Here is a 17,877-nt window from a genome sequence, read left to right as displayed (position 1 = left end):
GGGTCATCATATTTTATTTAGTTATAAGTTATTTTGGTAATTTCTGTAATTCATATGTAAACGTGTGTGTCCATAAAATACAGTTTAGATACTTTCAAGCACCTGTGCATCCTAAAAATATATATGTAAATGTAAATAAGAGCGAGTGCGAGCGTGAATACGATTTAGGACATGCTCAAGTTGAAAAAAAAAATACAAAATAGCGATGCAAAGATGAAAAACAAATAAATATGTTTCTCTTCTTTATGCTTGTAACTGATCCGTTAAACATTTGTAAATTGAGTAGATTTGTTACCGTCGTCCTCACCTCACACTTCATGGTTAACATTATTAAAAAAGACTGTAAAGGGTCCTCCGGCGCAGTAGATGGCAGACTGTAACTGTTGGGTTGTTACAAAAACACACGAAGAAGAATCAGAAGCGGAAGAGACGTGGCAGATAAACAGACAGAGGAAGCACCCAGCTAGCAGCAGTCAACTTTCCTAATGACAGCTCCAGGAGCTGCCTTTCACCTGAATCTGACACGGAAGCTTAAATGACAGTACGACATTACCTGAAACAAACGCGACTTTAGAAACGTCTGTGTGACAGGTAACGTGTTTTATTTTTGTTTGCATCGTAACAACCTCAGCTTGCTACTGTAACGTCACCTGGTAACTTCCAGCTAAGGTGGTACAAGCTAATGGTAGCTCTTATGAATAATACCCAAAGGTGTAATCTTTGACGGGTCAGTTGTTGAAATAAATACATGAAATAACTTAATTAAGTGTCTGTAACACAATATAAGAGGTGTAGCCAGTTACACTCAGGAAAAGTACAAATCACGTCCTCTGTTTATTTGTTTATTTGGGCATCATAGTGCAGGATGATTTGTCTTTTCTCTTAAATTAGTATATCCTCTTGAGTTAGCCTGGTTTGGCACTGTTCATCCCGTGACATGTCAATATGTTATCATCAGTAGGTAAACACGTTTAGCTCTTGTTTGTTTACATACAACAAACTAGAATGACAAACACAGAAAATGACACTCAAGTAAAGTAATACTTTAAATTATGATGACGTAGCCCCCCGCAGAAAAAAATGACGAGGTGGCAAATTATTATTTATTATAGTACAAATAGTTTAATATCATAATATAGCTGTGTATTAAATTAAATCATAATCAATTCAAATTCACTGCAGAGCTGCTGGTTGACATAAAAGAGGAAGCTGACAATGCACAATACTTCATCTCACATCTACAATATTGTAGCCTAAAAGAATCACGTTGTTAACTGTGAAGACATTTATTTTTACTTCATTGACTACAATGCTGACATTTCAATAAGCCATTATATGGCTGGGCTACATTTGCATATTATCTCGCATTGCCTTTTTCATTATTTTCCAGTCCACATTGTGAATAATTTCACGAGTTTCAGTTTATGGTAGTTTTTCCCATAACTGGTGTCACACAAGAGATTTGATATCTGTGGAAAAACTCCAAGCTTCACTTACTTTTTATTCGGACTGTAAGTCTGTGAATTTCAGCACATTCAGACTGGTAACAGACACATCCAGTGTGCTTATGGATACGCAGGCTGTGAGGAAAAAAGGGATTTGATTGTTGTCTATCTTTAGCTGTTGTTGCTCATGTCTGTATAACTTACTGGTAGTTGTATGCATTTATAACAAACATGCATTTGTTGTTTGTGCTCCATACAGCGCAGGTGACTATGGGTCTCTGCAAGTGCCCGAAGAGAAAGGTCACCAATTTATTCTGCTTTGAACATCGTGTAAATGTGTGCGAGCATTGCCTCGTCTCCAACCACAACAAGGTCAGCGTGTGAAAAAATGACATGATTTAAGGTGTGACAGTGATGTAATATCAAGGTAATAACTCCACATATCCACTTGCTGCCTTTCAGTGTATCGTGCAGTCATATTTGCAATGGCTTCAGGACAGCGATTACAACCCCAACTGTACTCTGTGTAACACTCCTCTGACTGCTCAGGACACTGTAAGACTCGTCTGCTATGGTAAGTTTATCAATTCAGTAGGAATATATGCTCCTCTCTGTCAAGCAAAGCTGCTTGTATATGAAGATACAGTACAACGGAATATCGAAAAACTGTGTTTTCCTTGTGGATTTGGTTTTAGGTTTAAATGCATAACAATCAAGATTAATTGATTGATTTTTGTACACACACAGGTTTGTCTCCCACCTCTGTTGTGGTAACATTAATCTATTTCTTTTCCCTTCCATAGATGTGTTTCATTGGTCGTGTCTCAACAACTTGGCATCTCGGCTGCCCCTCCACACGGCTCCAGCTGGATACCAGTGTCCCTCCTGTCAGACTCCAGTTTTCCCCCCTTCTAACCTTGCCAGCCCTATCGCTGATGTGCTAAAGGAGCAGCTGTCATCTGTCAACTGGGCTCGAGCTGGTTTAGGGCTGCCACTGGTAAGATCCCGTTATTGTTAAACACTTATTTGCTGACATCACAACCGTTAGACAGTCTAAATGAAAAACACCCAGCTCTGAAAAAATTAAGAAACCACTCCAAATGTTCAATAAATCAGCATCTCTACATGCATGGAAAGAAATGCATTTTATTCCAGTATCTGTGTTGACACAGGAACACCTCATTCTACTTAATGAGGTACTGGTACTTGATGATCACCTGACAAACCATTGCACAGAGCTAAGTAGACTGAATTATTTCACCAGGAGGCACCATACAGCCGTGTGAAAGACTGGAGGAGATCATGCCAAGACGCATGAAAGTTGTTATTAAAAATCATCAGTTATTACACCTTATATTGATTTTCTAAATCCTCTTTAGTGAAAATAATGGTATTCTGCTTAAAAAATTAACATGAACCTGTTTTTGTTGCCTTATTTGTGGTCTGAAAAAACAAAACATCTTTTGGTTATATATAATCAGTTGTCATTTTCGTCAAATAAAAGACGTTCATGAGATTATTTTATTTTGAAGTTGGGAAATGTGTAAAATAAAACATAAACTGTTCTTTTGGATCAAACACAAACCTATGAAACCAGATCAAAACAAAAAATCCACATAAAGAATAAAGAAATAAAATAAATATATCATAAAAGTAAGAAAGCAAAACTACGAAACAGACAACAGGAGAGGTAGCAGGGAATTGTTAGCATAATCCTGCATACATGTGATCTACATTAAAAACTATAAGAATTAGAACATCCATTATTTCTACACTTTTAAATATGGCGGTGAGATTTTAGATCTCAATTGGGAAAAATTCTGGTGAAGTAATTGTATGTAATAAAATTGCATTAACTTTAGGTGATAGATATTTTTAGATTTGAATCATTTGAGGAAACTCTGAAGAAAACATGATGTATGTACTGATCATTTTTACTGGCCCAGTTTTAATATTATAAAAAATGTCTTCTCTGACTGACAGATTGAGGAGCCTGTTGGGGTCCTTGAGGAGACCACAGCTAGTGACGTAACTGATTATACTGACTGGTCAACATTTGGTGGTGAGCATTCAAGCCTACTTGTAAATAAATGTTTTATAGCTTTTTAAGTGGTTTATTAAATTAATACTTTTTCTTATCTTTCCCAGCACAAGATCAAAGTAACGTTTACCCTAGCCACTCTTACAACACCAGCATCAGCCCACCAGCACATTCTGTCTCACCTCCAGCACAGGAGGAACATGCAGGTCCCCGTAAAAACGGGGATCAAATTATGCAGGATCACTCTGTGATGAACTTCACTACTGCTGCCTCTACCTGCGACACAATCACAGTACACACAGGTAATGCTTTGAAAGTACAGCTTTGTCTATTCTTAAATAGCCTAAACATAAAAACGACTACTTAAGTGAGCTAAACTACCTTCTGTGTGGAAAGATTAACACGTAGTTTGATTTCAATCTCCAGCATCATCACCAAGAAAGGTCTACGACACAAGAGACGTTGGTCATAGCTCCATCACACAGATTGACTTTGATGATGACAAGTACAGAAGAAGACCAACATTAAGTTGGTTTGCTCAAATTCTCAAGTTAGTATTGTGATCTACCTGGGAACTAGACCTCCTTTAATACATTTTCAGTATGATTTAATCACGCTATAAATGTTATTTTAATGTCTGATTTTTAATTTTCTTTCTTTCAGAAATCTCACTGGTGGAAGACGGACATCTCTGTCTTGGAAACAGCGCGTCTTCATGCTTCTCCTGGTTGGAGTTATTGGATTCTTTACGCTGATAATCATCATGGCTAAACTTGGACGTGCCTCTGCTGGCTCAGACCCAAATTTAGATCCTCTTCTCAACCCCAATATCCGTGTTGGGAAAAACTGATAACAAGCATTGATTCCTTTTTTTTCCTTCTGTGTTACACAATATAAGCCTGGAAAGGCTTAGCTGAAATGGGACTTTCCGATTCACTGTCAGCCCAACAGAGGGAGCCATTTACCCAATTTGAATGGGGAAGAGAAAGAGACATTGCATCTCTTTAGAACAGAGGAAATCTCTGCCTCCATTCAGTAGGAACATGCCAGGGCCCTTCACAAACTAGATGTTATTACATTCAGGATCTTCCCTGCTATTCTGGTAAATCAACCCCTTAAGTCCAAAGGGGACCAAAGCCCTGTGCTGATAGGTGAAGGATCAACCAATTGTTGCTTTGAAAAGCTAATGATTGGGAGAGTTAGTTCTTATGTTTAACAATTCCAGCTAACAATTGTCGGTGAACTTTTAAAGTTGAATCTTAATTTCAGTAGAAACTAAACACTGTTGATGTTTAAGAACATCTTTAGCTTGCAGAAACATCAGAATGCACATTATCAACAACACAACATTTATGAACAACTACTAGTTTATAAGCTGATTACTCTTCTTTGGTTTGAGGAGCCTATGTGCATTTTATTCCTGCTGAAATGACTCAATTCAGAGACCAGATAAACCACACACAAACTAAATACACAACTATTTAAGGGTGTCAGCATTTCTTTTGAATTCAGTGCATTGCTTTTTAATTTTGCACACATGCTGTATGTATTTTTTCTGATGTTTCTTTTACTGTCTATTAAATGGGAATAACTCAGAATTGTGTATGATAAAGTTAATTAATTATGGAAGTTATCTACTGGCCTGCCTGAGCAAAATCAAACATGACTAGTTTCTGAACTGCCAGGTGTGTAATACAGTTTATTTGATTATGGATATGATCAGTGCATAAAGTAATCAAGTATATATTCAAAATGTTATTCTAGTGCTCTGTTTTTTGTATAGCAGCGTCTGGCAAAAGCAGCAAAATAACACTCCACTGAAAGTAAGTCACCAGATAACAACCTGATGAAAGGACTTATTGTCAGGCTCAGCCATGACACCATCATTCAATTATTTTTGCACACTGCTTCCCCTGGTGGTACGTTCAGGACCTCTGCTTGAGCTCAGTGATGGGAGTGAACTTGGATTAGGCAAAGGTGAGCTATTTTGAAAAACCTCAAAGTTTATAGAAGTCATTAGTTTCCTTCAGTCAATTTGAATGACTTGAAAGTGCCCGTTTTCTATGATAGAAGTTCTTAATTGTATTTGGAGGTTTTTCAGTCAGTGCTTCTGTACTGTCATCATATTATCCACAGCAGCATTATCTACATTATCTATCATCATGCTAAATATGACCATAGACAATAAATAATGGACTCACTGGTTCATACTGGGTCTGTCGGTTCATCTTTTTGGGTTTTCTTCCTTGAGTGACCATCTTTGGACAAGAGGTCTCAAGTGCCGGAGATAAACATTGGCAAAGGTTAAGATGTAGCTGACAAATGAGCCAGAAAACCATCAAATTCTAACAATGTGGCAACTGAGAACTGAGTTGTACATTAATCAGACTAAAGAAGCTAAGAGAATATTTAGAATGTAGCACTTACTTTAGGACAAAATCTCTGGTTGGACAATTAGCAGCGAGTGTGAAAAAAAAAAACAGGTAACATAACTGAAAAAAACATATCTTCTCTGCTGAAGAGCTAAAACAATCCTGACTCCCAGGTACAACCTAACCAGATAATTCAGTGTACCACCGAAGGAGCTAACAAGCCGGGTGCAGTGAGCTCAGACTCATATAACATGCTATTTAATGCTAACTATACTAGTTTTTCACTTACTGGCCTGTGGACAGCAGTTAGAAAAGAAACACACAAACACTGCAGAAAGGTTGAGTCACTAGCAGACAGCTAGCAGCACACAGCTAACACTCAAAGGGCGAGGATGCCTCATAATGTGCGTTACTTTAAGCCTGAGTATTAATAAAACAGATGAGCCACAGAGCCACAGATCTAACCTGTTTCTTTCTTAAACCAGGCTGCATTTTAATTTCTGCTGTAAAGTTGCACATTTTAACATTGGGCCTAATGAAAATGGACTCAACTTTTGGAGCCAGCCTCAAGTGGCCAGACCAGGAACAGCAGTTATTTGTGCTTCTACCTCAACCTTATTCTTAAATTCAACTTGCCAGTTGAGAAACCTAAAGGTATAACTGTGAAGGATAAATGTTCCCTCAACAGATGCACAGGTTTACTCCTTTAAAACTGTAATTTATTTGAAGGAAAGATTTAACAATTACATGGAATGTGAAATTAAGTGTCTGTAACTATCTCCATGGTACAAAAGCAGTGTGTCAGTGTTTCAGCATGGAGAGTACTGCGTCACAATGAGGTGTATGGTGACATCTTTGTATGATGTAACTTACTAAGGACAAGATGTAACATCTTGTCCTTAGTAATTCTCTTAATAACCCCCTTTAAGAGTTGATATCAGAGTTATAAATATTCACTAGTACGTCTCATGTTGGCATGTGTTAGATGCTTCTTCTAACTTTCCATTATGTTTGCCAGACAGTCACAGCAGTGTAGGTTATGCAATGATTTTCAGTGGATCCGAGCCACATGACATTGATGCAGGGAAAGCTGCCTGGGGCAATGAAGATACATGCTGCAAAGTTACAATTAGGATGACAGATATTGCATTTGCACACACCACAAAGCTGTGGTAGGTATTCTCTGATATGCTTGTTGTCATATGATAGGGGTTTAAGTCATTAGAGGTTTGATATTACATGACAAAGTCTTGTAATGCATAATTGGCTTTGTCGCCTATTGGAATTCAATGTGTTTGTCAGTAACTCTGAGTTATTAGATTGCCCATTGCACTGACATAATAGGGACATTCTGATCAATAGGTGACACTTTTTTGTTATCAGGCACTGTGCAAGCAGCACAGTGTTTTTGTACCTCTGCTCTGTTCTTATGATGACAATCACAGGCGGAAAGAACATATCTTTGTGATGAACTGGTGACATCTGGAGTGATTTTTCCTCTTTCTTTTACTTTAAAGTTTTATCATTGCACGAAGCAGGCCCTGATACGTTCTGACAAGTGCAAGGGGCTTGTGTGTTTATTTTAAAAGCTGCAATAATATAAGAAGATAGTTTGTGACATTTAACATCCACCCACTACCTTGCCTCAAGTTATACAGGCTCGAGCAGAGTTTGCCTCTGACATTTTTTTTCCTCTGTTTCTATACTACTTTTGATGTGTCACAGTGAGGGGGTCCATGTTCGAGTTGAGGAGTGAATGCTGGGAGCCTGTGTTCTTGGCTGGTACAGTGAGTCAGACACTTGGGGCATATAAAAAAAAATCATTGGCACAGACTTAATTCTCACGATACCAAGCTGCTGAAAAAGTGGTTGTGTCTTTAGCATTAATTTGTGTCAGTTTAAGCGGTGTATTAATCAAATCCTTCAAAAAAAAATTGTGGATTTGATGAAATATTTGGAATAGCTTCACTTTAATATCTTTAACACTATTGTTGTTTAACTTCAGTTCTGCTTTTGGCTCCTCACCTTTTTTATTTTTTTATTTAATTGTGCACTGTGTGCTCTCTTTTGTTGGCTGTCTTTGCTCTTGCTGCTGTAACACTGTCAATTTCTCCAATGTGGGATGAAGGTTTATCTAATCTGTTCTCCAACCAAAAAAACCTCAAATGCATCTTTTTTTAACAACATACACATGAGAATAAATCAAGGTCTGTGTATGTAGTGTACGCAAATATACAGTGTGCATTTGTTTGAAGTACTGTAGCAGAGCACAGTGTGTTAATAATTTATCCTGTTATCTTTAAAATGTATGCATGAGTCATTATTAACAGGGCGACACACAGCAGAGTTTAACAAAGTTCAAAGTAGCTGCGAGCGACAACTGGCCCCTCTGTCATTGGATGACATAGGAGTACTTATTGATGTGTGAGTGCATGTGTGTGATGCATGTGCTTCCCAGTTCAATTAGAAGGTGCATCACTGAGAGGGACTCATTTTGTGGGAATGAACACTACTGCCTGTGTTCTCCCGGGGACCTCTGAGAAAGTAAGTACTGATGTTTGTCGTGTGGTTGATTACAAACTAATGCATGAATTAGCTATAGCTTCAAGACTCAACTAAAAACCTAGAAATTGTTTAATCATTTTATGTTTAAAAGCAGTGCCTGTAATTTTCCATAGCTGTATTTTAGACAAAAACATCTGCATGTGACTTTTCTTTTTATTTGTTACTGCTTGTAGCCCTGCATTATTTTGGTATCTTAAATTATTATTTTTTTTTTCATATTTTTAGTTCAAACCTTTTTGTATGTTGTGCATAAAACTAAGTCATATGCGATTTTTAAAGTTGTGGTTGATTATCAAATAGTATCAACGTGTTTTTCTGAATTTTCTGCTTTATTTATATGAACCTTAATTTCGGTAATACTATGAAAACTCTGTTTAGCAGACTAATTTACGTCTCAAGGTGAATAATAAAATATATTTTTCTCCGGGGACAGATCTTGATAGTTTCTTAAGGCCACTCTACAGTTCAGCCGCCATTGATGGAGGAATATATAAGGCCTTCAGATCCTCATCAGGACACCAAGGGAGTCAAAGGGCACAAACCTGAAATGTACAACCATCAAGAAAGAGACCGCAAGCGTGGAAAGACTGGGAACTCAAAAACTCAACAAATGAAGCACCATCACCAAAATCAAGCACAGCGTCATCAGCGGAACCAGCAGAAGTCCCATCAGTCAGATGACAATGATAGCCAAGAGTAAGTTTAAGTTTGTAAATCTCAGAATAAAGGCTGTGCTTCATTTAAATATAACTCTAAGATATTTACGTAGATTTTCTCTTTGAATTTTGTTTTGTATTTACAAAAGAATGTAAAAAGTAGACAAGATGTTTGCCCCTCTGAGTTTATTTGCATGAAACATATGATTTTTAAAGTAGGAGGGCAATCCTACAGTATGCACATCACACAGGATCACGACAATATAAAACAGAGTCTGTACACTCACTCAATGCCACAAAAAATTAAATATGGAGAGAGACTTGCACACCAATAGGCTGATAAGCACTGTGAAGGTAGGTGTGTTAGCACAGTTTGCAAAACATCTACTTAAAACATTCAAACTGTCTCCAAAGCAGAATTTCAAAGTAAAAAAATGCAAAGGACTGCAGTGTTAGACAATGCATATTGAAAAAAAACATGAAAGACAGATCCCAACTATATAGTACAGCAAAACCACATTCACAAGTTGTTTATATTATGTTTATATATGTATATATATATATATATATATAAAGACAGGTTGTAGCAAATTATGGTTTATTTACATTTTAAATAGGGAAAGCTCATGTCTTAGAAACCCCTCTTTCTGTATTGTTTTGGTTGGGTTTTTTTAAATCAAAGACCACTACCCAATCACCAAATTGTCCAAAGAGTGTAATCATTTCACTTTTTTCTGACATTAAGTAAGCTTTTGAGCTTGTCATATTTGTCTTACATTGTTTGTATTTCAATATCATTATGTTTTCATTTACTCAGCCTTGTGTCAAAATGTAATCCATCTTTAACAACCATATTTTCTTTTTAAAATAGCATCCATTCAACAGCAGAGGACAGCATTTTCAGTGATCACCCAAACCATCCACGTCACTTTGAAAACAACCAGACCCACCACTCTCACCATTACCACCGCAAGCAGAGCCATCGCCATGTTTCTCTATCCGAGATTTCCTCAACTAGTTCTTCTTCATCCTCTTCATCTTCTTCTTCACCCTCATCCTCCTCTTCATCTTCCTCATCTTCTTCCTCCTCTTCCTTTTCTTCCTCTTCTACATCATCTTCCTCTTCCTCCTGTCTGTCTTCTGAATCCAGCAGTGGAGGATCAGAGAGAGGTCCTAGTATGAAGCACTCACAGTCCTGCTCGGACATTTCCAGGAAGTACAGGTACCTGGAGGACGGTGATGACACCGCTCCTCTGATTGATAAAGGAGGTAATCAGAATATGAATAAACTAGATCGAGTAAAAGCCAAGTCTTCTGCCTCTGGACCTGCTCATGGAACCCTGAAGAACAAACGGAGGACCAAAATTGAATTAGGGGTAAATGGTGGAAGTTTTCGTAAAGCCAAATCAATGGAGGCTCTGACACAGCCTGGAGAGAGAGAGTGGGAAGAGAATAAAGATGAAAAAGAGACAGAGAAAGAGAAGACTGAAGCAAGGAAGAATCTGATGAAGGAAAAGATGAAGTTCTCTGCATTTCTGAATGAGATCACTAGACAGGTGCTCAGCCCAATGAGACTCACAACGCTGGGGGTCACAGATGCTAAGAGACCCTCTAGTCCAGCTCAGATCTCTGTGAGATCATCCTGTACAGCAGAGAGCAGCTTAGAGAGGCTGCAGAGGAGCAGACCTACCAGTGCAGACTCTGCAAGGTCCAGCAAGACCCCCAAGACCACCAGGGCCAGCAACGACAGCACAATGCTCTCTCACTCTAAATCTTTACATAACCATCACCATGGTCACAGAGCTGCAGACTCACCGTGCCAATTGACCTGTCACATGGCACACAGAGCCAGGAGCTGCACTGACATTGGTTGTTCACCAAGACAACAGACACACAAACGGCATCTACACCATCACCGTGGAGATCAGCACCGTTCTTCTCATCGCCGTCACCATGGAGACCACAACAGCCCCAATTATCCCTATCACCATGGAGACCACAACAAAATTCACCACCATCACCATGGACACCACCATAGTCCTGATTGTCATCCTACTGATCACCACCATCACTACAGTGACCATCACCATGGAGACCACTGCAACACAACTCAGCTCCATGGGCACCAACATGGCCATGCTTCTCACCATGGAGACCATCATATAAAAACTCATCACCATCACCATGGGGATTACCATAGCCCAACACATCGCCATGGAGATCAACACAGTTCAGGTCACCATCGCCGTATCAGCCATCCAAATACTAAACAACTTCACCATGGAGACCACAGCCCCACAATTCATCATCACCATAGTGACCAACATACCACAACACAGCCTCGCAGCTATCATCATCACCATGGTAATGAACACAGTGCACTACATCAGCATCATCACCACAGAGACCATCAGCATCATCATGGAGACCACCAGCATCACCATGGTGATCACCAAAGTTCAGACCACAAGCATCACCATGCTGAGCACAGCCCAACAATTCAGCATCACCATGGAGACCACCAACATCACCATGGTGACCACCAGTATCACCATGGTGATCACCAAAGTTCAGACCACAAGCATCACCATGCCGAGCACAGCCCAACAATTCAGCATCCTGATAATGATCACCAGCATCCTCATAATGATCACCAGCATCACCATGAAGAGCAAAGCCCAACCATTCAACATCACCATGGAGATCATCAGCATCACCATGGAGACCACCAGCATCACCATGGTGATCACCAAAGTACAGACCACAAGCATCACCATGCCGAGCACAGCCCAACAATTCAGCATCCTCATAATGACCACCAGCATCACCATGATGACCACCAGCATCACCATGGTGACCACCAGCATCACCATGGTGATCACCAAAGTACAGACCACAAGCATCACCATGCCGAGCACAGCCCAACAATTCAGCATCCTCATAATGACCACCAGCATCACCATGATGACCACCAGCATCACCATGGTGACCACCAGCATCACTATGGTGATCACCAAAGTTCGGACCACAAGCATCACCATGCCGAGCACAGCCCAACAATTCAGCATCCTCATAATGACCACCAGCATCACCATGATGACCACCAACATCATCATGGTGACCACCAGCATCACCATCATGACCAAAGTTCAGACACTCATCATCACCATGATGAGCACAGCCCAACCATTAAACATCACCATGGAGACCACCAGCATAACCACAGTGACCACCAAAGTGCAGAACATCAGCATCACTTTGGCAAGCAAAGCCCAGCAATTTCTCATCATGGAGATCACCAAAGTGAAGCTCATGTGCTTCACTGTGAAGATCATCAGCATCACCATGGAGACCATCTTCTTCACCATGGAGATACCCAGCATTACACAGGAGACCACCAGCATCACCATGGAGAACTCCCAAGTGCTGACCATACACATCATCATAGAGACCAACTTGATTCGGACATTCAGCAACATCATGGAGACCATCACAGTCTGGGCCATCAGCGCCACCATAGTGACCACCACAGTCCATCCCACCATTATAACCACGGCACCCACCATAATGCAGATCATCAGCATCACCACGGCAACCACCACAGTGCAGACCATCAGCATCACCATGGAGACCACCAGATTCCAGACCATTCACATCGCCATGGAGACCACCAGAGTCCAGACCATCAACATCACCATGGAGACCACCACAGTCCAAACCATCATCATCACAGTGGTGATCACCAAAGTGACTGTCAGTCAGTTAAAACAGACTCAGGGAGCAGTGGTCCTTCAGGTCATGAAGAAGAACAGATGAGCTTCAGCCCCTCATTACATAAAGTATGTTTATAATAATAGTATAATGATATAAGTTTATATGTATGATGATAATACCCATTATGATGTTGATAGTATGTATGTGTATATATATATGTATACACATAAAATATGTGTATATATGTGTTTGCACATGTACTGTATATGCACATATATCTAAAGTATGACCTCTCTCATCCACAATCCTATTACAGTGTGTCCATAAAGTCATCAATGACAGTCAATACTCACACTCTCACACACATTTCATTAACAGTTATGTAATAATGTTCCACTCATTGACAGCAGAGTGCTCGTCACTGTGGATATTCCACAACAATAGATTATTTTATGACACCAAATTAGATTGACATTTCAAATTGATGTTCTTTGTTATCTCTTGTCTAGTGTCTTCTTATTGTAAAATGCTTTTCTGAATTGAATTCTTCTTTTCATAATGCTTCTTTTTTTTTTAAACAGGAGAAGGTGAATGAGCTGGGTCGAATCATGTAAGTGTAGAGTATTTTTAGTGTGATTACTTCAAATTCAAAGTAAAGGGATGCCAAATAACAATGACATTGTCAAATATTTGGCTGCACACTTAGATTTTTAGATTTTTTTTGTTGCCAGTATCACATAAATCATTGACCACTGTAATTTTACACCCAATGGTTAAAATATGAACGAGATTCTGTTGTCTTAACAATAAATTCATGAAAAGCCAATGGCCTTTCCCTCACTCATTTTAATTTCCATTTGTTTATCTTTCCTGGTAGGATACTTCAAGAGCAGAATGAAGGTCTGCATCAGAGTCTGCTAAAGACTGCGGTGAGGATGGAGTGTTTGGGAGAAGAGTTCATAAGCAGCCAAAAGCTTTTGGAGACAGAACTTCAGAGGACACGTATGGAGCTCAACAACCTCACAGAGAGGTTTAAGAGGTAAACTATGCCTCAGTTTACACTAATCATCAAATAGGAAACAAGCATAGGAAACGTATCTACACATTTTCTTGTCTTGGAGTTTTTGTTTAGTCAACAATTGAAGTTCAATAGCGACAACATACTGCATGTGTTATTTTTCTATATTATTATATGCTATTGCTGTAAATGAATTCAAAGTTGCTGGGCCAAATACTTTTTTGGGGTTGGCTTGAATAAGGCTTCAATGGAGAAGGACATGCTCTCACATATAGCTAGTTAAGAGATGCTCAAGAAGGAAGATCACTACAGGGATTTCTTGTGGAAACTTTTCAGTCTTAAATGTGCACTATGTAAGTTGGAGAAGTGAAACAATTCTATGCTATATAAGTACGCAAACATTATTATTATTTTTTTTAAAAGGATCCCTGGAACACTGTTTAGAGCTTAAAAGCTACCAGGAGAGTTACGGTTTCACTGTTGCGGGCCCCCCACCATAACTTCTCGCATAGCATTTTATCTTCAAACAGTGTTTCAGGGACCTCTAAGGACAATTTGTGTATAGAGTTATGAACATAAACCACAGAATCTGTACATTTCTCCAACTTTCAAATTTATCTACCAAAACCCCATAGTCCACCTTTAATTGGCAAAAAGTGAAAGAAAGAAAAAGGAAATACAGTCTGATTTACATGTTCTGCTCTGAAATTACAATGCTGTTCAGATGATTCAAAGTAAAAGATGAAAAGTGAAAAGAAAAATTACCAATGATGAATGAAAGAAATGACAACATTTGACAAGCAATGAATTCCAGCCATATTTATGTTTCCAAAGCTTCAACCCTGTCATTTATTGTTTTCCCTAAATAAATGAATAAATAGATATAATTTCACAAAGAAAGCTAGATAGCATAGCAAGGAAATTCATGTTTTCACCAGCCGTCTCAATATTTTAAGTGATGATGGTGAGCTCCAATGTTGTTATTGTTGATTAACTTCTCTCCCTGTCTGCTTTTCTCTAGACTACACAACAACTGCTCCTCCACACAACAAACCAACTCTCTTCTCGAGCAAAGGCTTCACTTAGTGGTGAGCGTGGAAGTACTTCCAAAGTTTGTTAGAAAGATGAAAACTTGTTATAGGAAAATGTTTTGTGACAGGTAGGAGAACATTTTTTGTGAATAAGTGAGGGGATAGATAACTTGAAATATGTCTCTCTCTGTCAGGCCCAGAGTATGGAAGGAGAACGTGAGAGGTTGAACCGGCGTATTTCAGCACTGACGGAGAAGCTTGCTGATGCAAAACTTGCTAACAGTGTGGAAACATTCAGTGTAAGATCTTTATATTTTTTCCTGATTCTTAGCATACAGTAACACCACTATGCACATACAAAAGCAGGGGAGCAAAATCAGTAAGGGAAGTGCCACCATGTCAGAAAAAGATTCTGGTATTCTTTATGAAATCTAATTTTCAGCAGGTGCATGAATACAGTGATCATGATGAACAGATAAAGATTGTGAAATTCCAAAAAAATTCTCTGGCAAATTGTTTAGCACACATACAGAGTCTAGCAGTAATTTGTTTTAATATCAATATAATAAATATAATAATGTGAAATCTACATCATTGTTTGAATGTCATCATTTATTCTATAGATGATCAACTTTTATCTTCTCCCCACTGCAGGGAACATTAATGCTGCAAAGAAATGAACACGATTTTCAGCCAGATGACATTGTGAACCAGGTGGTTCACCCCATCACTCCCCCTCCGATTGAGTTCATGGACAACCACAACTATGTAAAGGTCCAAGCCGGAGGAGGGCAGGAGCTTCCTCTGGGGTCAGTTCCAGAGGAAGAGGAGTCTGACTGGTCAGAGTTAGGAGAAGAGACACCACGATTCATACTGACAGGATCTAACAGAGGTCCTGTCTGGAGACACCAGGAAGGAGACATGGACAAAGACAGCGAGTCTGGGGGAGAGGACATTTTTGGTCGACACTGTCCATGTCCAATACCTCACCTCCAGTTCAGTATCCACAGCGAGATATCTGATGGCATGGCAGGCGATGGCACTTACAGGATCGCCAAAAGTCCAACCCATGGCTCAGCCATGTTGATCCGGTCAGCTAGCATGGAGGACATCCCTCATGCACACCATGAAATGCAGAAGGAGCTAAGAGGCATGGAGGCCATGATGAACCTTCACCACCAGGGGGACGCAGCTACGGAGGATTTAGACAACCACATCATTCATCACTGGAGAGGAAGCAACGACATAGCTATTGCCAGGCCGATAGAAAGCAGGATGTCAGAGGCAGAAAACAGCCTGGCCAGTCTCCAGTCAGCTGATATGATGCTCAACCACTTCATCTGTGAGCATCAGACCAGTGAAGGTAACGTTCAGGGCAGGGCTGAGTTACACAGCTGGACTGGAGGGATTCCAGACGAGGTGTGGACAGGGGAGCGCACTCAGCTGTGACAGAAACCTGAAAGTATATTCATGGTGTAAATTACTAATTAACACTCATCTTAATTCACAAGGGAAGGTGGCTCAGCACCACTTATTAACATCTGGTCTAAGAAGTGTTAAACTTTGATTTCAAACTATAAGACTGTGATTGCCTGTGTCTTAATAACATTTTGTTGTTTTCTCAATTAAAATCAAAGTGAGAAATATATAGTCATATTACAAACTTTCAACTACAAGTTTGAACTACTACTTCAAAGTACAACTTTTACCTGTAAATAATCAAATAAATACACATTTCCTTGCCAAATTGCAGCACATAATATATATATATATAGATATATACTGAACCTTGAAACACCCTGCTTATATTTAGACATGTATTGGTGAAATGTAAATGTGTGTTTTTGTTATATAAGGATATAATGTAGGCATTCATTTTTCCTGTCCTTTCTCTGTGACAAACAAAATGTAGTTATTTAGGTTACCTGTTGGTGTTATTGCCTGAAAAGTATATATTTATGTAATGTTTGCGTAGTTTGTTAAAATGTGCAATGTTAAATGTCATATACTGCTCGTGTTTAGGAGAATCGAAAAACCTAAAAGGCATGCATTATACAAATTATTATAGGAACTATATACAGTATTTATTTAATCTATCTACCTATAGTTTAATGTATTCTTGTATATTAGTACAGTTATGGAATAGCTTTTAATTTGTGTATGTGCAGAAATATTGTCCTCTCAATTTATTTCTGTTGGTAACAATATTAGTAAACCTGCTTAAATAAACTGGAGTATTTGCACAGACCTCTGAAACATGAAAATAACCCCTATGTAACTCTTTGTCCAATAAACCACTTGAAGAAATAAAAAGACATACATTTAACCGTCTTCATTTTTATTACTTATTGACTTTTCTTGCAAAGGAACAGATTCAGACAAAGAGAGATCTAGAGAGGATTTGCTTTACTTTCAGATTCACTGAAGAAACTGTAGAAATGTAAAGTAAACAAGAAATTGATAAAGCACTATGTAGTCTGAGGCCATCTCATCAAAGGAAGTTCTTCAGATAAGAATGAGATAGTAGCTACAGAGGATGCCAATATTTCTGCAGAGCAGTGGATAAGGCCTTTGCTGTGTCACAGTTAATAAGGATGCCATAGTCAACAACAATTGAACTGACATTCCTGTGTCTCTCAGGGAAACAGTAATAACTCCAGTGATACACTGCGTTCTTGTCTGGCGCCATAGGTCAATATTTTAATTTGTTGTTAAGTCAAAATACCTTCAAAATGAGAAAAAATAACTGATAATAACTGATACTAGTATACCCTAGATGATCGACTTTGTTCTTGTATCATCAAACATGCAGCCATATATCTTGAGCACTACAGAAAAGAGAGGAGCAGCGCTGATCACCACCTGGTGGGGGTTGGATCTCACTCAAATGTTGAAAACGGGGTCTCCTTACCTTTACCAAAAGGGTGAAACAGCGCCACCAAAATCTCACTTGTGGTCAGAAATATATGACACCCGTAGTGATAAGAAGAACTACGTAGAGAATGAACGGTTTTGTTAGGAAAGGTATGCTAAAT

At 39.0% G+C, this 17,877-nt stretch overlaps 2 protein-coding genes across 3 annotated transcripts; both read left to right on the top strand.

Moving 5' to 3' along the window:
• The first annotated feature begins 430 nt into the window (after positions 1-430).
• zfpl1 (zinc finger protein-like 1) lies at positions 431-5,084 on the top strand. Of its 2 annotated transcripts, none has more exons than XM_061055672.1 (8): positions 431-591; positions 1,705-1,817; positions 1,908-2,019; positions 2,249-2,442; positions 3,429-3,507; positions 3,594-3,788; positions 3,913-4,036; positions 4,150-5,084. In XM_061055672.1, exons 2-8 carry the CDS (start codon positions 1,716-1,718, stop codon positions 4,334-4,336), a joined length of 993 nt encoding a protein of 330 aa, XP_060911655.1. In that variant the 5' UTR covers positions 431-591; positions 1,705-1,715; the 3' UTR covers positions 4,337-5,084. The 2 variants fall into 2 exon arrangements, with proteins under 2 accessions (XP_060911655.1, XP_060911656.1); XM_061055673.1 differs by having other exon boundaries at positions 434-591; positions 1,710-1,817.
• Positions 5,085-8,257: 3,173 nt separating this feature from the next.
• Positions 8,258-17,167, top strand: si:dkey-273o13.3 (filaggrin-2). Its single transcript, XM_061055671.1, has 8 exons — positions 8,258-8,402; positions 8,857-9,119; positions 9,951-12,918; positions 13,375-13,403; positions 13,671-13,832; positions 14,833-14,899; positions 15,037-15,141; positions 15,497-17,167. The coding sequence occupies exons 2-8, from the start codon at positions 8,902-8,904 to the stop codon at positions 16,289-16,291; spliced, it is 4,344 nt and encodes a 1,447-aa protein (XP_060911654.1). The 5' UTR covers positions 8,258-8,402; positions 8,857-8,901; the 3' UTR covers positions 16,292-17,167.
• The last annotated feature ends 710 nt before the right edge of the window (positions 17,168-17,877 follow it).

This window comes from Labrus mixtus, chromosome 14 (genome assembly GCF_963584025.1).
Source record: "Labrus mixtus chromosome 14, fLabMix1.1, whole genome shotgun sequence".
Classification (NCBI taxonomy): domain Eukaryota; kingdom Metazoa; phylum Chordata; class Actinopteri; order Labriformes; family Labridae; genus Labrus; species Labrus mixtus.
This window is presented reverse-complemented; position numbering and strand designations above follow the sequence as displayed.